At 39.7% G+C, this 21,923-nt stretch overlaps 1 protein-coding gene across 1 annotated transcript; it reads left to right on the forward strand.

The window, feature by feature from the left end:
- The first annotated feature begins 7,754 nt into the window (after positions 1–7,754).
- Positions 7,755–20,552, forward strand: LOC143863558 (uncharacterized). The gene is made up of 10 exons (XM_077374267.1): positions 7,755–7,886; positions 12,496–12,758; positions 13,432–13,848; positions 13,940–14,102; positions 14,221–14,462; positions 16,977–18,001; positions 18,148–18,518; positions 18,605–18,868; positions 18,994–19,199; positions 19,729–20,552. The coding sequence occupies exons 2-10, from the start codon at positions 12,498–12,500 to the stop codon at positions 20,434–20,436; spliced, it is 3,657 nt and encodes a 1,218-aa protein (XP_077230382.1). The 5' UTR covers positions 7,755–7,886; positions 12,496–12,497; the 3' UTR covers positions 20,437–20,552.
- The last annotated feature ends 1,371 nt before the right edge of the window (positions 20,553–21,923 follow it).

The raw sequence follows: 21,923 nt of genomic DNA on the forward strand, positions 1-21,923 counted from the left end.
TCCCAGATCTTTGGTTCAGAACTCTTTCTGCAATAATGTCTTCAGTTTGTGTATCGCCACTGAATCACTGCCTGTAATGATAATGTCATCAACATACACTATCAATAGAGCACAACCAGCACCCGACTGATAACTGAAGACAGAGTGATCAACAACACATTGCTTCATGCCAAAGCGCATGATAGCATCGCTAAACCGGCCAAACCAAGCTCTAGGGGACTGCTTCAGGCAATATATAGATTGTCGCAACCGACACACTGAGGAGGACATCTCCTCCTAAGCAACATACGTAGGAGGCTCCATATACACCTCCTCAATAAGCTCTCCATGTAAGAAGGTATTCTTCACATCTAACTGATGTAGGGGCCAACCGTTGTTAACTGCAAGTGAGAGGAGAACCCTGACAGATTTTATTTTGGCAACCGGCGAAAATGTCTCATGATAATCAACTCCAAATGTTTGAGTATAACTTTTGGCAACTAGGTGCGCCTTAAGGCGCTCAACTGTTCCGGTATAACGGCAACTAGGTGCGCCTTAAGGCGCTCAACTGTCCCGTCAGGTAAGTGTTTGACGACATAAACACAGCGGCAACCGACGGGCTGAGCTCCAGGTGGAAGGGGAACCAAATCCCATGTATGATTAGCCTGAAGGGCCTCCATCTCAAGGTCCATAGCCGCACACCAACTAGGATGATCAAGAGCTGCTGGCAATGACTGTGGCATAGAAACAGAAGATAAAGAACATACAAAACTTCGAAACATAGGGGTCAGAGAGTCATAGGAAACAACTGAGGAAATAGGATGAGCAGTACTATGAGAATGAGTACGCGAGGCAATGAGAGAATCTACAGGTACTTGAGAAGAGGTAGTCGTGATCTCCAGGAGGATGTTGATGGGCTGTAGACATCGACTTGCGTTGATATGCCTTCGTAGGAGTTGGAGGAGGAGCCTCTGGAGCCTGTAATGAAGAGGAGGGCTCATAAACAGTGCTAGATGGAGGAACCGACAAAGGAGGAGCCGAGGAAAGAGAAGGTGTGCAAGACTCAGGGACCGGCAAAGGAGCAGACGAGGAAGGAGAAGGTATGGGGTCTGGAAGAGCTAGACGAGGAAGCGGGATGTCCGAATCAAGAACTGCGGGACAATCCTCAGGAGGAGTGATAAAGTAAGACTCGGACTCAGAAAAGGTGACATCGGCAGAGACAAATGACCTACGTAAGCGAGGACTGTAACACCGATAACCTTTCTGGGTTCGTGAATACCCAAGAAAGATACATCGCTCAGCCGAGGGCTATCTAATCCAAGGCCGAGGTTGTGGACAAAGCACACCCAACCAAAGCCCCGAAGGGTGAGAGGAAAATGGTCATACTGGGGATGTAACAAGGCGAATGAGGATGAACCACCAAGGACAGGGGAAGGAAGCCTATTGGTAAGGAAGCAGGTTGTAAGGAGGGCATCACCCCAATAGGTCTTAGGGACCCGCATTTGAATGAGAAGAGTACGAGTACCATCCAGTAAAGATCTCAACCTACGTTCTGCCACACCATTTTGTTGGGAGGTGTGAGCACATGAAGATTGGTGGATGATGCCACGAGTAGAGAGGAATTCTTGGAGGCCATTAGATTGTGAAAAGTACTCTCGAGCGTTATCAGTGCACAAACATTTGATTGAACGACCAAACTGATTTGTAACCTCGGCATGAAATGTGCGAAAGGCAGAGAAAACCGCCGAGCTGTCTTTGCAGATAAAGCCAAGTCATGCGCGAAAAGTCATCAATGAAGACAATGAAATATCAGTATCTAAAAAGAGAGGTAGTCCGTGCAGGACCCCATACATCCGAGTGTACTAACTCGAAAGGGTACGAGAGTCTACTAACAAGTCTAGGAGGAAACGACACACAGCGGTGTTTGCCAAGCTCACAGGCCTCACACTGAAACGGCTGAATGGGGGTAGGAACAATGGAGGTCCGTTGTAGACGCTTGAGGCAAGGATGACCAAGGCGACAGTGCCACTGATAGGCATCGATGGAGCTGTGCAAAACAGTACTGGAAGGGCCACAGTCGAGACGATAAAGCCCATCCACCTCACATCCCGAACCAATCATTTTCCCAGTCGAGAGATTCTGAAACAAACAATAAGATGGATAAAATGAGACAGAGCAATGAAGATGTTTGGTAAGCTGACTAACTGAAAGTAGGCTAAAAGTGGACTTGGGAACACATAAGACAGAGGATAGTAAGGCCAGGGCATGGAGAAATACTGTCAATACCAGCAAGAGTAATAGACTGCGAGGATAGGGGCCGAAAGGAACTAAGAGATGAAGAAGAACCTGTCATATGGTTGGATGCCCCAGAATCAATGATCCAGGAGTTCGAGCTAGAAAGAAAAGAGGCAGGGAAACTACCTAACTAGGCAAAGACGGCACTCTGCGGGCGACGGAATAATCAAAAGCGCTGGAACTCATCATAGTCAGCGCGAGAGCCTCAGAAGGGGTGGTTGTACTATGCGGTGAAGAGGAAGCCAATATAGCTAAAGGAGCAGAAGCCAAATGGTGTACAGAGTGAATGATACGAGGCTCAGGAGGCGGATGGAGCTCGGGATGAAGAGCATAACAAGTGTCAAGATAAGGTCCCCCTCCGACAATGAGAACAATATGGATGGGGACGACCACCAATATCGTGGCCGCCAGTAAGATCACGGCCACCAACACATATACTACGGCGACGACCACAACCAAAGGTACCGCCACCACGGGTAGCACCATCACTAGTGCTATAAGCAGCAATAGTAGAGCCATCAAAGAAATCAGAATGAGTAGAGGCGCTAACGAGGCACAGCTCAGTGTTCGAATAGCCCTCCATGAGAGAGGGCACACAATGAGGTGGGAATGAACCATCCACCAATGAAAAAGAGCTGGGTAAATAGGAAACTGAAGATAATGTAGAGGGACGAAGCGAAATGGTTAGGCTAAGAGAGGGATCCACAATAAATGGATGATCCATGAAGAGAAAGACAGAAGAAGGAGCTCAAGCACTATGACTGCAGAGCCCGAAAGGAAGAGGGGCTACTAGATGAGCCAAGAGAGAATACCGCAGCTCTGATGACAACCACTACAACCGAGAGAGGCGGGAGACATGATAAGGCCTCGAAGAGAGAAATACATAAATATACAAAGGAATCGGAGCCGCAGAAAGAGTTATGGGGACTAAAATATTTAGGCCATGAAGAAAAGGGACAAAAAAAAAGAAAAAGGAAGAAAAGGAGAAGATGACTCGGGTTTTAGAATATGTAAGGCTTCAAATGGTAGAGGTTGGGGTGGAGGAGGTGGTGGTGGTGGTGGTGGAGGAGGAGGTGGAGGGTGGTGGTGGTAGTGGTGGAACTGTAGCGGGTACTATAGCGGGTTACTATAGCGGTTTACTGTATCAGGGAGTGGGAGGAGAGGAGATGGGAGGAGGAAGGGAGCTTGCAAGGTGGTCCCTAGGGCCTCAAACCCTAGGGCTCTGATACCATGTTAGAAGCCACCAAAGAGGGAGAAAGAAAGAGGAAGAAGAGAAAGAATAAGTTAGGGATCCTCCCCCTCACTTATGTATTTATAGGAAAGAGAACATACAAAAGACTACTATGCCCTGATGGCTACAATACACACCCACACACACTTCTAACAATATGGTTAGAAATTATTATTTTTTGATGTACTTGAATTTTGAAAAATATATAAAGATAATATTACATAAACGCTCTCATGGGTCTCCCAACCTTAGACTCTTTTAGACCCACATGCTCCCTCTCCCCCGTCGGCCCCGCCAACGCACACGGTTCATGCTTCTAAGTTGCTTCCTATGTATAAAATCGAGAATCTCTAATCTTATAAAATTTCATCATGGGAGATGGTATTGCCCCGCACGAAAAAGGAAGAGTCAATTCTACTTTTACAAAACCTAGCACCCAATAATGCCAAAGATATTTTAGTATTACATGCCCAAGGAGACTGTTTTAGTCAATGCAAAGCTTTCTTTAATTTTCACACAAGACTATTCTCCTTAATTTTCCTTGGGGTGAAGATACATATCGACGCCTTTCACGTGACCGTGCAGGAAAATATTTTTAAATTCCATGTGACACTAAAAATATTTATTTTTTCAACAGGAGCAAAGATCTTTTTTGTAGTCCACTCCATAGGTCTAAGTTCCCTTGGCAACTAATCTTGCTTTGTGCATTTCAATGGAGCCATCACTATTAAATTTTGTTTTAAAAACCCATCTACAACTAACTAGTCTTTTGCCATAAGGAAATTAGACAATTTCCCATGAGTATTTCCCATGAGTAATTTATGTGAAGAGCATTTAGTTCTTCTAGTGAAGAGCATCAATTTCTTCTTTCATGACCTTCCACCACGCAGGTGGGAAATTGGCTTCAAAATAATTATGGGTTCTAGATTATTGGAAATGGAGCTATAAAATGCATAGTATGTTGGAGATACATTATCATAAGTTACTTGATTTTGAATCGGAAACGAGACAATATACTAAGTAATAAAATCCTTTAGCATGGATGATGGGCAAGAAGCAAGACAAGTTCTACATAGAGCAAGAGATTGAGTAAAATCTTGAGTAGGAGGTCCATTAAGAGGTCCACTAAGTTACAAAATTACGCCTAATTCCTTAAGTGGCCCCTATACACATAAAAAGGGTTTCACATAAAAATGCTCTCACTTGGGCCCAAGAGGGAGGCCCATTAAGAGGCCGTCCAAAGGTTGCCAATTCATAAAAACGTAGTGGGACCACAACCACTTGCACCACTATGCAATGTGGTTTGGGTAGTTATTGCATGAGAAAGGACAATATAAAGGCATTTTCCTCTCTTTATAAAGGAGGATAGAAAATTCAAGAAGGATCCAGAGAGGAAGCTACCTCAAGGGAAGAAAAGCACTCACTTCAACAAGGCAATCAGGTACACGGAGAAATCTTCCTAGAAGATCAAGCCAACACACAAGGCCCTTCATCAGAGGAAAGTCACACTTCTTCACAACGGATAAAAGCGCGAAGTCAGAGTGAAGCTCACACATTTTTCAACATCGAAGAACGAGAAACACATTGCGAAAGCCCTAGTCTTCACCATATTGATTGTTAATCGGAGGATACAAGAAAGTGTACCACTCTTCATTAAATACAATTTCTTTGTAATCGGTTTCCGAGTTTTGTGATCCCAAATTTATATAGAATTAGTGTCGACAGCAAGCAGTAAGGATTACAAGTAGTAAAGAAAACTTGTAATGTCACATTTTAAAAAAAAAGATACAAATTTAATTTGAAACTTAAGATGAGTTTTATTTTTATTTTAAAAAAAAAAAATATATATATATATATATATATATATGAGAGAACATTTCCTACACACTTGTGTAGGTAAGTTACCTACACACTAGCTTAAAATATAGTGGGGGCCCACATTGTTTGGGTGATCCAAACAATTCATTTGAATGGTCCTCACATAGATAGAGTGTCCACAAAAAATTAGATCCATAGGATCATCCCAACCCTACGATTTGTGGAGGTAAAATGGACGTGTATAAACCTTCACAAATTAGTCCATTTTTTGCCTCCATAGTTTGAATGGTTAGGATGATCCTATGGATCTGATTTTTTGTGGACACCCTATCTATGTGAGGATCATTCAAATGAATGGTTTGGATCACCCAAACAATGTGGGCCCCCACTGTATTTTAAGCTAGTGTGTAGGTAACTTACCTACACAAGTGTGTAGGAAATGTTCTCTCTCTCTCTCTCTCTCTCTCTCTCTCTCTCTCTCTATATATATATATATATATATATATATATATATATATATATATATATATATATATATGAGGAAACTGTTGGTGCGCTTAAGCTCACCAAACTTATGGTGAGCTTAAGCGCCCAATCACATGGGGGCCCACTTTGTTAGGATGATCCAAAGCATTCATTTGCAAGTCCCTTACATAGATGGGGGGTGTACCAAAAATCAGCTCCATAGGATCATCCTAACCCTTCCATTTGTGAAGGACAAAAATGGACAGACACAAATCTGCCCATTTTTTGTCCTCCACAAATGGAGGGGTTAGGATGATCCTACGGAGCTGATTTTTGGTACACCCCCTATCTATCATAAGGCCTTGCAAATGAATGGTTTGGATCACCACAAAAAATGTGGGACCCATGTGATTGGGGAGCTTAAGCGCACTATAAGTTTGGTGCGCTTAAGCTCACCAACAGTTTCCTCTCTCTCTCTCTCTCTCTATATATATATATATATATATATATATATATATATATATATATATATATATATATATATATATATATATATATATTGTAATGAAAACTTTTAATGTCATGTTTTCGAAAAAAAGATAAAGTTTAATTTGAAATTTAAGATGAGTTTTTAAATTTTAAATACATGCCTTTATTATTAGAGGGGTTCTAAAATGAAGGGTGCCCTTGCAAAAAGGGAGTAAAAGGGCACCCCCATTGGTTGAAATCACCCAAGTGCATTAAATGGGAAGAAAAGTCAACGAGCATTAAATGCACCTTGGCAATTTTCATCCAATGGGGGCGTCCTTTCACTCCCATTTTGCTAGTGCGCCCTCCATTTTAGAACTCCCCTTGTTATTATCAAAAGAAGAAAAATACTCTTTTAGTAAAAAGTAATAAGTTAAAGAGAAAAGTGTTCCTGCGCTGCAGCTGCGTTGTAGTTGTGTTATAAAACCTCCCATTGGTTCGTTAAGCGGGTCCACCTTTGCGGGCCCACAAAAATTGACGAATGGGAGGTGTTATAGACAACTACAGTGCATGGAACTCCCTGCGCTGCAGCGCAGGAACACTTTTCTCTAAGTTAAATAGGAAGTAAACTCATAGGAAGCATATGGGAAGCACACTTCGCTTAAATTTGAGAACCAAGAATAATTTAGACTTCGAAGCGAGCTTCCCTTTTAAAATTTTCATGCCAATAAAATTAAAATGTTAGTTTTTTCACTCCTATAAAGTTTTGCAAGTTTAATCCAATAGACTTCTAAATAAGATAAAAGAGTCAATGTTTTACACCAATAAGATTAAAAAATTGTATTTTTATACAACAGGATTAAAAAAGCCAGATTTTTACGTCCAAAGAAATAAAAGTAGGATGTTTACAATAATAGATGTAAAAGTTTATGCCAATATAACTTCTAGGGATTTGCTAGCGTCCATCACGGAAGGCTTTTCGCAGATGGCATTGCATGTCAGAGCAGTCACGCAGGCTTGCTTTTCAGCAGATTTTGTCCTCATTTACAAGGTGGCTGCTCTGACATGCAACAGACCATCCGCGAAATGCCTTTTGCGATGGATGCTAGCAAATCCAAAATGACCAAAGTATAACTACTTCATGGAAATGACCAAAATATCCGTATCTCATCCAAAATTATTAAAATACTCCTATCACATGAAAAATGATCAGAGTATTGTGAGAAATAACTACAACACGCATGCGTTTATGTCATATAAAAAATACCTATCTAATAGGGAAAAGTACGTTGGTGGACAAGAAGCTTTGGGAAATGATATACTCAACCCCTCTAGTGTATTTAAGACTACTATTTTTAAACTACAAGGGGGTGGTCCAGGGAAGAAAATGGGGCGAATATATCATTTCCCAAATCTTCTTGTCCACGAGCCTACTTTTCTCTATTTTAGGTAAATTTAATAACGAGATTGGTAGCGGAATTGAGGTTTAAAAGGTGGAGTTAGATTGGAGTTTACTATTGAGAAGACACAAGTATGTGTTCATATGGACTGCTTTGTATTTTCCGGCAACCGAAGAATCCGGTCCCATTTTCCGGCCCTGAAAACATCAATGTTTTTATTTAATTAAAAGGTGAGAATTGTTTTAACATATTTGCCCCAAAATCATTTATTCAATGTGTGATTATAGTCTTTATTTTTTGGGATTTGCTAGGGACCATCACAGAAGGCATTTCGCGGCTGGGCTGTTGCATTGAGAGCTGCCACATAGGCTCAAATTTCGTCTTATTCATTTAATTGATCTAAGGTGGCACATCTCACATTCAACAGCCCATCCGTGGAATGCCTTGAGCTATGGCCCCAAGCAAATCCCTTATTTTTGGCAGTGTTTGGTTGCCAAAACCGTGGAAGAATATAGGGAGATTGGTGGAATATCGAATGCCATTCCATGTTTGGTTGGCTTTTAAGGGTGTGTTTGGATCGCAGGAATCATGAATCGGTATAGGTATACGTATCAGATTACAATCCAATTCCAATTCCCTCCGTAAACAGGTCACGATTCCAATTCTAGTGTTGTCAGACGAGTAGACGACCCTAGTCGACTTCTAACCAAATTCTCTGGAATGAGATATTTGGAAGATCTTTGAAATATCTTAAACCAGATTGTCAGTGTGTAGTTGGAAAAAGAAGATTGCAAATCTATTCGTATAATGGAAAAATAGAAAGCATGGTAGAATAAAGATTAGTCCCTTCATTGTTCAATCTCGTGGAGCTCATCATCCATCTCCTTCCCTAAACCAGCCAGGCAGAATTGAAAGCGTGGTAGCCAAGTATGCTCTCATCTCCCAAGTTTTGATGGATTATTCATTGCTAGAGTTTGTTCTTGCTGGGATTTTGTTGTTAAATTTGGATTCTTGTATAGTGTGATGTTCTTTTTATCTTGTTGTTCAGTTAATCTCTATGTTTATTTTCATTTTTTTAAAATCTACTAAGGAGAAGAAATCGTCGGTTCCATTTGCAATGAATTGCATGGGAATTCCCAGTGTTTAGATTAATTCACTTTGATCTGATTATGCTCTCATTCTTTTGGAGTTTGGCACTTTATTGGATTTTAAGCATTACTTTTTTCATTGGTGGTGGGTCCGAGCTCTGTTAGGAATATGGTCCTTGAAGAGATCACTGGGGTAAAGCTGATTGAAATTGAGAAGAATCCTCGGTTCTATTCATGGCTAGCTGCCTTCTGGGACCTTGAGGTGGGTAAGGATGTGTTGCCTTCGGCCTGTTGAAGAACTTTATTTTGTGCAAGTTTTAAAATTGCTTTTAATCGGCCATTGGAGATCCAACATAGGCTCTATCAGATCTACGGCCATTGGAGATCCAACACTCCCCTCTCCATTAAAAACAAGTTGTCGATTTAGAATCCAGGTTTTTATTTTGAAAACATAGGCTCTATTAGAACTTTTTTCATGATCAAGCTGTTGTATGCTGTCCTAACAGCGTTTCTTGGATTTTAAGTGAGAAATTCAGGTTTTAAAAATCCTGCCTACATCCTGTGATTTCTAAAAGCTGGAAATATGGGAGGATCTGCTACTCTCTTGCTGACGGAAAGAAGGGTGAGAAGTCAAAAACAAGTAAAAAACGAGTAAAAACGACGGCTGGCCAGCTTCTTCTCTTCTCTCTTATCTAAATCCCGGATTCTAAAATCCGCGTATCCAAACGGCCCCTAATCTTTTTATCTTGCTTTGGTTTATAAGCTTATCGATTTGAGGCGCATTATAGTCCTCATGGTAGGTGGTGTACTTCACTTGAGTGTAAAGTCCTGTGTATCAGTTGGGATTGTTGCCTGGCCTAACATCTAGAGGTCTATAGAGACAAAGGTAAAGACAAAACTGGACCTGTGTTTGGCTTATGCAATAGTTTTTCTTCTCATTTAGATCAATATTTCATTGTGTTTATATTGTTTGAATTTGATAATGTAATAGGTCAAAACATCACACCTAAATATTTTTGAATTGACAACTTACAGATCAAGACATTATTAAACAATGTTTCCTTTGACTGAATCTTTTGGATTTCTATTCTTCGCCACTTCGCACCATGTCTCACTCATGCCCTCTCAAGTCTTTCCCCCTCCCACTCTCCCTATGCGTCTCTCAACACTTGGTAAGCTAATATTCCATAATAATAATAAAAATTCCCAACCATTGGCATAGTGATAACTCTGCTAATCTCTGTACTTGTAAATTAGATATTGGGACTTAAATCAATTTTAAGGCATTCGAAAGAAAGAAACTCTAGTAAACTGATCTTGGTTAGTACAAACATTAGTAAGAAAAAGATCGAGTCTAGCTTGGTTGAATCTTGGAAATAGTGTCACCTAAATTCCTTGCACAATCATGAGGCTCCAACTATCTTCAAGAGGCAACATTTCCAACAATCTTCTAAGCCAATATATGCACCTGATAAAAAAAAAAAAATTCGCTTTGGTTTACCTTATTCTTGAACATGGATGTCAATAGACTGGGTATGGATCGCGCATAAGAAGGCCATATCCAGGTAGAATAAAAGCACTAATGCTATTTTCAGTCCAATAAATTGTTAAAGCTTCCATATAAACTAGACTAAGGCCTTGTTCTTTTGGATTTTAAGAAAGGATTTTGAGTTTAAAGCTTACTATTTGACTCAAAATTAATGCGATTTTGGTTTTGGTCTAAGATCGATTCTCAAAATCCAGAATGAATAGGGCCCTAGTAATAAAGAAATGGTTAATAACTCAACGAATGAAGAGAAAAATCTTTTGAAAGATCACTGTTTTCAGCGAGATGCCTCGGACATCATTCGAAATCATGATGGATTGATCCAGACCAAGTGTATGCTTTGTGAATTGTGGGACTGTACGATGTCCAATTGTAATAATGTATATATGTACAAAAAATGCCCCTCAGTATTTAGTATGTACAGCTATATAATGAGGGGTATTTATGTAAGAAAATGAGTTAAACAAAGATAAACTCCATTGGTTGTTTAGTCTCATATAAGGTCTAGCTCTTTTTCCACAAGAAAAAAACTCAAAACTTGGTCTTGGGTATCATTTTGGCCCCGCTCCGTGTGGTTGCCGGAATTTTTTTGGTTCTTGGGATTTATGTGGAACAAAAAACTCCCTGGGAGATTGGTGGAAAAAAAAAATTCACTGGAAGTATCCCGGTAAAATAAAATTCCATGTTTGGTTGACTGGACTATGGTGGGAAAAAACAATGCTTTGTTTGGTTGCTTGAACTGTTAGAAAGAAAAAAAATTCTTCTGCAACCTTATTTTTGGTTCCTGGGAGTATTTATTTTTCCAGGGTAGGGTTTCGTGCGGGGTTATTTTGGTTCCTTGGATTATTTTAGGCCCAGTAACCAAACGTGGGTTTTCTGCGGAAATTCCACAAAAGTCCCAGGAACCAAAATTTGTTTTACTCTAACTTTTGTCGTTAGATTAGGACAGCCCCATTTGAAATTGATATTAACCACCCAAATATCAAAAGTAGGATCTGACTTATTAGGAGATTCGTGAACCAGCTGTGGGTGGACATGATACGAATAGAGTACATTGATAACACCATGAATTAACACTAATTCTTAATCACCAATTCGATGATCTAACCCGTTCATTTGTTGGTGCACACAATCTAACCCGTTCATTTTCAATAATTGATGTAGATAGGATGTGTCCCAAAAATCTTCTCCATAGGATGATCGTAACCCTCACGAATGTTTAGTGTAAGATAGAAGACTAAGAATTTTTTTTTTAAAGAAAATTTAAAATATAAAAAATTGAAGGGTTAGGATCATCCTATGGAGAAGATTTTTTGAGGCACACGAGGTGGATCATCTAAATAGAGTTTTTATACAGTGTGGGGCCATATAGTTCAGTATTTAAAAAAAAATATTGTACGACCCAGACCATAGGATGATCCAAACTGTCCATTTGGTGGGCCAAACCAGTATGTTCGCCTACTCCGCCAAATACAGATACACCTCCATGAGCTTTGGCAATGTTGTTGCCCAAAAGTCATTTCCACAGCTCCAATCTATAGAGGTTTCCATAATCGGATAATTCTATGGAAATGGTTTTTGGGGCACACTCTATTTACATTGTGGCCCATCTAATGAACGGTTTGGATCCTCCTATGAGTGGACCATGCAGTACTTTTTTGAAAAATACTGGACTATACGGCCACACACCATATAATTTATCCTAAATAGATTTGTTAGTGCAATTATCAAAACATGGTTATCCAACTACATTTTGATAGGAACACCCCTATTTCAAAATGCAGCCTTTTTCAATAATTTCTAAGGAGCATAGACCGAAGCTCTTCTTTCCCAACCCCCCTTGTCTCATACAAACATTCCAGGCCATGTCTGCTATTAACCTTCCAAGCTTTGTAATCTTCACCCCATTCATCAAGAGAAACAAGGTATCTTCATCTTCAAATCCATATCAGCCAAAAAAAAGAAACCATTAAAAACAGAAAGGTAGATGCAGTGAAATCCATGAAGGCAGGATGTTAACCGATTTGGAATCTTTCATTCAATACAAAAAGTCATAGGAATATGCACTTGAATTCTCTATCTTCCATTCTTTTTCTTTGTTTTTAATGGCCTGTTTTTTGCATTTGGTTTTCTCTGTTGTTAATTATACTTTCGGTTATAAATGAAAAACACTAGCATTGATATCTTTCTTGTTGGGAACCACAGATATGGTGCAAACAAGTGATATAGAGTGGTTTTGTGATGAAAATAGAGAGAGTTTTGATGCCATAGTGGTGGGTTCTGGCTATGGTGGATCAGTGGCTGCGTGTAGAATGTCGATGGCCGGAATTAAGGTGTGTTTGATCGAAAAAGGTCGCCGGTGGGAAGCAAAGGACTTTCCAACAGACAGTTTTCAGCTCATGTCTTCTGTGAGGATTGAAATGAGGAACTGGGGTGTTAGTTTTGGCCCCAAAGATGCCTTGATACAGGTGAGCTTCGTGTCTTTTTGCCAATTTCTTGTTTGGTTTGGTATCAATTTTTTCTGTTCAAGTAGAAGTCAAGACTTGGTAATTTACATATACATGAGGCATTCACTTGGCTTGTCAGTTGATAGGAATTGTAACATCCTTTAACAGCTCAATTACAAAAGGGATCGATATTAGGAGCACAACCATGTTTTGTTAATGGGACGAAATGACCTTGTTTTACATTTTTTAACCAGGAGTCAAAGGATATTAGAATTTCCAAAAAAACAAAAAAAACTCTAAGCAGCCAATCAGAGAAGTGTAAAGGAAAGTGAGTTTTTTTTTTCTAACTGAATGATAGCCAATTTCATTAAAATAAAGACCGAGATGGTCAAAATACATAATAAGTACAATGGAAGAGCAAGAGATAATGGAAACAATAAGAGACAGGTAGAATAAAGTGAGTTTTCAAGTATCAAAACATGGTTTTAATAATGGGACGTACTCACCTCGTTTTATGTTTAACCAGAAGTCAAAGAATTTTTTTTTTCTTCTGATGACATAGGGTATCCCCACGCCATTTAGGCCGGGACTTATCCCTATGGATGCACGCAATTCAGAGCAGTGTAAAGGAAAGTGAGTCATCTTCAAAGAATTCATGTGTATTCCAGAAAGTAATTTGTTTGGAGCAATGCAGATACACGTGCAAGATGATTCGCTAGCAGGGGTGACTTGTGGACTAGGTGGAGGCTCTCTAGTAAATGCAGGAGTGATGGTGTCAACACCTGTTCGCACAAGAAAGAACCCGAAATGGCCAAAGGACTGGAAAATGGATTGGGAGGTATGTGAAGCATCTGCATTAGCAATGTTGAGACCACAAAGTGTTCCAATAGAGTTTGCTAATGCCAAAGTCATGAGACAAATAAGCGAAGATATTGAAGAGAGTAGCATGAATTCGATCAAGCTCACCATGAATTTTGATCATGAAGAAGGACCCAGCTCAAAAGGAACTCAACAATTGGGAAACTGTCTAGCTTGTGGAAATTGTATGTCTGGGTGCCCTTACAATGCTAAGAACTCTACAGACAAGAACTATTTAGAATCGGCAATTCAGGTAAAAGTTCTACTAGACTTGCTTGACATCATTTCCTTGGTTATGTATGAAAAAATATTTCAAATGTTGAATTATTTCCTTTCTATTGCAGGCTGGATGTATAGTGAAAACAGGATGTGAAGTTCAGTATGTTGTAAAAAACCCAGATGAAGATTACAAAGAGAGGGGTGGAATCAGAAAAAAACAGCAACGAAGATGGCGGGTTTACTTCGACAACCTCGAATATATGTGCTGTGACTTTGTAATTCTCTCTGGTAAGATCTTATCTGAATGACTTTTCAGTGAATGAGATGTTACATTGTTTGGTTTCAGTCCTATTTTAATTGCCAACAAAAGGCTACTCAAGTAATTTGAAATGTTGTTTTCTTGAAGCTGGAGTTTTGGGTACAGCAGAAATATTGTTAAAATCAGAAAGAAGAGGATTAAGGCTCTCTGAAAAGCTTGGTTTTGGATTTAGCTGCAATGGGAACAATGTGGCTTATGTGGCTGGAAGTCGGGCACCATTGAATGCTTATGGTCTGAACAAAAAGCAGTTCTCTAAAGTTCCTTTCCAAGACCGACCGGGGCCCACGATTTCTTCATCCTATACTTCTTCTCTGGGCTTCACAATTCAGGTTTGAGACTTCAGCAGACTCGGGTCATAGAATTGAAACAGTTCTTCGTTTCATCTCTTAAACGTTACCTATAATTTTACTTAAGTATGGTTTTCTATATATGTTGGTGCATAGAGATACACACACACATACATACCCACACATACATACATACACACATATACAAATATGAACATGTATATTCACATGCAGTCCCAGCTCTGGCATCCTCCCTGGGTGTGCTCAAATTATTTTCCTCGAATTAAATTAATTTCTAGTAAAAATATACCTGTAATAGTATCTGAAACAGTGTTTGAACAGCAACCTTCCAGTTGTATCCTCTGTTAGACGTAACATAAATTGCTCCTTCTTCAGTGAACATCTCTGCACTTATATCCCCGGTTGCTTTTATATAAACCTGCAGAAATGGTGACAGAAATATCAATTATGGTTCCTTAGGATGAAACTTCATGGGAAGCTTGAACCACTCAAAAATTTTGAACAAAGAATGAATCAAAGTGTCACTCAAATGATTTTTCTGAAAGTGACAAAAAAGGTTCATCTTGTGACTGTAATGTAGTATCTTGGTGATTCAGGTTTACTGAGTGCAATGTAGTATCAGGTATATCAGCGTGTATTAGAAATTGCATCCAACAGAAAGATTCTCCCAAATTAACACCATTACGATCAAATGGGGAGGTCCATTCCCTCCATTCGAAATCCACGAACTACTGAAAAATAACATAACCTCTTACTTAAAAATAAATCCAATATATATGCCATCTCCCATTACCAGCGGCAGTCAAATTTTCCCTGACTGAAACACAGATGGGTACATGCCCACAACCGGTCTGACCTCACTAAGAACATTCTATTAAGCGACTAAGCGTATAATAATGGAAAGTTCTAGCTCCTCCCAAAATGTGAACTGTGTGCATCAGAAGTTAGTTACTTACCTAGTTGACTCGCATACAGATTGCCCAACAAAATCTATTTACAGTTATTGATGATACACAATGCATTTATTTAGTTTACAAGGTTTGGTGTATATGAAGAAATGCTTCTTGCATGCTGTGAAACTAACTATCCCGAAAGTGCAAACGAAAAACAACAGTACCCAAGAAAATTTTCCAGCTGGATACTCTTCCAGAGACTTACCATATCTCCTTGACATTTTTTAAAAGGTAACTACTGATATTTCCTGATCAAGATTACAAAGGCGGGGACAAGATGACCCACTCATGCAAATATTTTGGAAATCAGAAGACCTGCAGCAAACGGTTAGCAGGCAAACTGTGACAGCCCCTGCCACACTATTTGCTTCTAAGCAATGATTTAGCCGACACTTTGAGTTTAAATGTGTCTGCACATGTCGACACTCCTTTGGACACTTTTAAATGTATTGCTAGGAGCCTAGGAGTGTTAGAGCTAATGTGGGTGTGTGGACACGTAACTGTGTAATAATCAATAATTTTATGTGTATGTACGTGTCACCATTTCTAGATTTTTAGATGTTGCTATATTAGATAACTCATATCCGTGTCAAAACTCGACACACAAATCCATATCGACAAACTATGATTATATGTGCTTTCTATTTTAGCTGTGTTTCTAAAATTTGGGGGTTCGCCGCGTCCGACACTCCGTGTCAGTGTTGACACGCGACACTCGTGTCCGTGTCCATAAATCATAGCTTCTAAGGATACAGTGACAACTCCAGGCAGCAAGCCTAACCATGATCCAACTCTGGTAGCCATCCCTTCCCTCTCAAGGTGCCACCCAAGGTCCAGATTATTATATATTAGAGAAGTCCGCAGACACTGTAATCATCCTCTGCCCACACTATTTGATTGCTTAACAGTATCCTTTCCCAAATTTCTCCAGAATCCGCTGTGTGTAACAAAATCGCAGGCTTTCCAACAATCTATCCTTCCTTCCCCATGAAGCTAATGGAATTGAACCTGTAATTGAAATCTTCATCATCCGCAGACAGTAGCGAGCGCGGAAACCAGGTGTTCAAGGGTGCAGTGTGCATGCTGTGTATAATTTGCCATTGACGTACCCTCGACACTGTTATATTCACCTTACAAATGATACATATTAACTAGATATTATCGTTTGTATAAACTAGACTGAAACATGCTGTATAAACTATTGGAAACTATGCCCGATCTGGACCATCGAGCTGATGTGTCATCCCTTGGATGCCCTGTAGCCTAAAAGTACAAGCAACTGAATATTCCCAACCATCTGATCTATCTATTGGGTGCCCTGAAAAAGGTATGAGAAATGGTTCAGAAAAAGTCCATCTGACATTTGGAATCATTTGGCTGATTTGAATTTTTTGGCTATGGCATGTCCAAGAGTTTTCCTATCAATTGAATAGTCTGGATCTATGGGTACATGCACTGATCAGAAGGTACAATTGGTTTATGCACTGAGTTTCAACATATAGTTTATGTAAAGGAGAATTCCTCTTTGCTAGATCATGCCGTTTGAAACATTATAATAACATTACATTTCTGGATTCTGCAGAGTGGAGTGCTTCCAACAGCTTATCCATACTTGTTATTTAAGGGAATTAGCACCTATGGATGGCCTAGCGGTTACTGGTTAATACATGGCATAATTGATAAGTGGAAGCACATTTTGGGGCTAAAATCTAGTCAATCCATGGTGCTCAACGCAATGGGATACGATGCCAGTGACGGGAGAATTACATTAGACAAGGTCACAGACAAAATTTGCTTCACTCCTCCCCACGATCCATTACTTCCTAGAAAGATTCAAGCATTTCAAAAGATTACTAAAAGACTAGGAGCGATACTGTTCATGTCGAGGTACCGGAGTTCATCAGTTCATCTCTTGGGAGGGTGCAATGCTGCATCAGATCCTTCACATGGAGTTTGTAACCCCACTGGCCAGGTTTTTGACCCGAGAAATCCATCTCCCACTGCGCACAGGGGACTATATGTTTGTGATGCCTCCATGATCCCTTGTTCTGTAGGCATAAACCCATGCCTTACGATTGCTACTGCTGCAGAGTATGTTAGTAGGCACCTAGTGCAGGATGTCTTGAAGTATAAGAGCTTGAATAGGCTGATCCCTATTCCAGTCAAAGAATCAAAAGGTCATGCTAGTCAGAAGGATGGAGAGTTTGTAGACAAATCGGTTGATTTGGATCAACAGTCCGGAATCAACAGCAAATCTGGGAAGGGCCTCAGATCTTCAAGTAAAGTTTCCATGAGGAGGACTAGCAAGATGGTGACAGTACGTGAAATCATGAGAGGATATGTGGGGGCAATGCCATGCACAGCTTATCTCATAATGAAAATGAATTCTGGAGACCAGAAAGGCTGGGATGAAGGAAGTCGCACCGCGGGTGGCCCTCACCCACTTCTAAGAGGAAAGGTTGGTGGGTATATTGAATTTCCTGCTCTACAGAAGGATAAACTCTATGTTATAGATGGGAAGGTGGATATGTGCAGCATAGATAGCAGAACTCCATATACACAATACATGTGCTACCAACTGCTCCTAGCGTCGGCCTCGGGTTCAAGGTATGGAATTTCACTTGCAGAACTTATTAAGTTATTGCCTTCTAGTGATTTTTTTCTATTTTCTTTAAGTTCACTATTCCTCGAGCAATTTCCAGTTTGAGAAATGCTATATTGAATGTATCTAATAATAATAAATTATAACACAGATTTATTCTTGAGGGTAAGAAGATAATGAACCCATATCTTCTGGCATCTTATGCTTGGAGAGAGTCTAGAACCATGCATGTGACGCTCAAAACAATCCATCAAATTGACAATATCGAGCACCAAAGGTGCCGTGGCTTAACAGAGGAGACAGTGAATCTTAAGGGTGAGCTTCATCTGTCCACAGTGGAGCTAGTGAGGAGCTTGATAAGCATGACAGGGAACCAAAAGAGAAGGTTTATAAATCTCCTTCTACGAAGTCTCTTCAGAACTTACATCTTGCAGACACCTAGATCGAGACATGTCGACTTTGGTCCCTTGGATATGAACCAAAGGCCTTACCCACCATGCATTCATCATGAGATGAAAACAGGTATTTGAAAAGATTAAGGCTCTTCATATGTTCTTATTCATTTAAGGCTGTAAATTTTTAATGGGTGTTTCCTGTTAATCATACAGATGATGGGTTCATAATCAGTTGCAAGCAATGGAGGTGTAGTCAAAATACATGGAGGTCTGAAGTAGAAAGACGACCATATCCAGTTCTCCTTCTTAATGGGCACTCCACTGAGAGCTACTACCTACCAACTGAACCCAAAGATCTGGTTAGGACTTTACTAGAAGAAGGATTTGAGACATGGCTTCTTCAACCAAGACTACATCCTCTGAATCCTTCAAATGAGTTCACGATAGAAGATGTAGGGAAGTTTGACATTCCTGCAGGTAAAATTCGAAATGCTTTATAGTTGATTATAGCTTAAGGAACTAAATTCAGAATTCTACCCACTTGAACTAGGAATGTGATTTTAAGAAAATATGAGATTAAAAGTAAGTTATGTTTATGACAGTGCTCGCAAAGATCTTTGAGTTGCATGGGCCTTCTGCGAAGGCTCATGTGATTGCACACTGTGTTGGAGGCTTAGCAATTCATATTGCTCTTTTGGGCGGTCATATCTCTGCAACTCATATCGCATCTCTGTCATGTACCAACTCTTCTATGTTCTTCAAGCTCACTACTTCATCACTAGTTAAGATGAGGCTTCCTCTCATTCCTGTAAGTCTCCCTCCCTCCCTCCCTCTCTCCCTCTCCCCTGTAAGTCATCCTATATATATATAGGATGACTGTTCTCTAAGATAAGTGGTGTCTTCTTTTCCCCTGATTCCATTCGGTAACCATAATATTATGCAAATGATTTCCTATATATAGGGGCTGGTACCGCCACTCATGACTTCAGCACTTCCACGCCATGTAAGTTTGTTTTATTTGTAAACAAATTGACATGGGTGTGAAATGCCTAGTTTTTTAGGGTGGCAATCCTAAAGTCTATTAACAAACATTTATATCTTGATATCCTGGTGATATGAAATATATTAAATAAATAACATAATTCAAAAATAGATCTGGTACATAAGAGAAATAATATATCACAAAATCTGGTCACGCTGAGCTCAAATTGAGGTTGGAGATAAGTTCTGTCTCTGAATCCGCTTGACTTATCATTCTTCGCCATCTCTCTCTAATATTTGGGATAGAATCTACCGTGTCCTTAAACCGAAATTTTTTTTTATAAATAAACATGCAGATCTCCATGGCGATACTCGGTAAGAACAGAATCTTACCGATGTTTGAAAGTTCAAAGGATAGCTTCCGGCACCGGCTTCTCAAATCAGTTGCCTGCTTGATCCCCCGCTATGAGAGATGCACTTGCATTGAGTGTGAAGTATTCTCTGGTATATTCGGAAACACATTTTGGCACAACAACATCAGTCATACAATGCATCACTGGATGAACAAGCAAAGCTTGCCAAGGCTTCCCATGTCAGCCTTCCCTCACCTTAGAAAGATCTGCATCACGGGTTTCATCGTCGACTCTAATGGGAAGAACTCATATCTGATACATCCCGAGAGAATGGCGCTCCCCACACTTTATATCTCCGGCGGAAGGAGTCTCTTGGTTACTCCACAGACATCATTTCTTGCTAACCAGTACATGAGAATGCACCAACCTGGTTTTCATCATACAAGGGTGGTGGTGGATGGATTTGGGCATTCAGATCTTTTAATTGGAGAAAATTCTTATAAAAAAGTCTTCCCCCACATCATATCACACCTGAGACTAGTTGAACAAGGAAGTAATGGTGCTATGAACATGATAGAAACCAATTACAGTAAGGAATCCTTGTCATGGGCAAATGCAGAGGATGGAGAAGGGGGATTTGGTACTGGAGTTTTTGTGATCCTTCTATTGCTCTTCTTGCTGATGGTAATTATGTTTTCTTCCTGTATGTAATTTGCATGAAGGAAAGACTGTAAATCGTGATCATTTGATGTTGTAATACTATTTTGACTATTATAAAATGAAATGAAATGAGAATACAATACTAGATCTCAGAGAAGATCCCGTCAAACCAGATAACCTCTGATATCTAGTAAATTTACCACCTGCTCACCCGAATTTTCAATCAGCTTACCCATAATCAAATCGTTTTTTACCCGAAAACAACCAAATTGAGCTGTAATTTACTGCCTGCTTTCCCTCGTCATGATATGATTTTTTCAGAGGAGCTTTATTTGAGATGTAGAGGGCGAGCCTTGGTGCAACGGTAAGGTTGCTCCATTGTGACCTGGTGGTCACAGGTTCGAGTCAAGGAAACAGCCTCCTGCAAAGCAGGGGTAAGGCTGCATACATCTAGCCCTCCCCAGACGCCGCAATGGCAGGAGCCTCGTGCACTTGACCACCCTTTTTTTTTTCTTTATTTCAAACCTACTCAATTAATTTGGAGGTTGACGATCATCAATATTATGTTTAATTAAACATATACTATCATATTATTTTTACATGATAATGCTGATTATAACAATTTTGAGCAATTGTCAGTACTTAATGTGTTTGGATAGCCTTGATATTTGGATTTGAGATTTTGAAATTTGTGGATTTGAAATCTAGAATTCCAAACTTTATAATTTTGTAAAAATTCTGTTTGGATGACCATGTGAGAATTTGAATTTCAAATCCAATAATTTCAAATCTCTTGTTTGGATGCACTTTGGTTTGGATTTGGATTTGATTTCAAGCAGATGGATAATCAACAACATCTACTTAAAAAAATGTCTTGTAATCAGGCAACCCATTAACACTTACTCAGTGATTCTGAAGAAACTACATTCAAACAAACAATCTGATTTGGGACATGATCACTTTATAGGTGGCAAAGATGCCTAAATTCTTCTTGAGCTTGATGCTTTTTAACCATTCACAATGCACAACGTAGATTTCTAATTTTGAGCCCCTACAATTCAAGATGAACTATAATAATATGAATCAATGGAACAAACATTACTTCACAACAAATAATGTGAAGAAAATTACTTCTACCAAACCCATTTCAGTCACCACCACATCCAAACCCATTTCAGCCACCACCATTAAAGCATGAAATAGCTACCACATCAAAAAAGGAAAAAAAAAAAAAAACCTGGTAAGCAGAGAGTCAGGCATTAAAAAACAACAAAAAAGAGGGAAAAAACCCTAATGCAGAGTCATAAGCAGAAAAGGGGCTGTCCCAGGGAAGAAAAGGGGGAGAATAAATCATTGCCCGAAAAAAACGGGAAATGTTATCAGGACAACCATATTTTGATATTTGCACAAACTCATATGTCTTTTCTTCTTATACGGATCAGGCTCCGAAGAAAATTAAATTACCATTTTACCCCTTTTTACACGTCTGATACGTCTTATATCGTCCCGGATTTTTGGATTAAATGATTGCTATATTT

This window comes from Tasmannia lanceolata, unplaced genomic scaffold (genome assembly GCF_043159265.1).
Source record: "Tasmannia lanceolata isolate RefF3 unplaced genomic scaffold, GAP_Taslan_0.1 ptg000044l, whole genome shotgun sequence".
NCBI classification, from domain to species: Eukaryota; Viridiplantae; Streptophyta; class Magnoliopsida; order Canellales; family Winteraceae; genus Tasmannia; species Tasmannia lanceolata.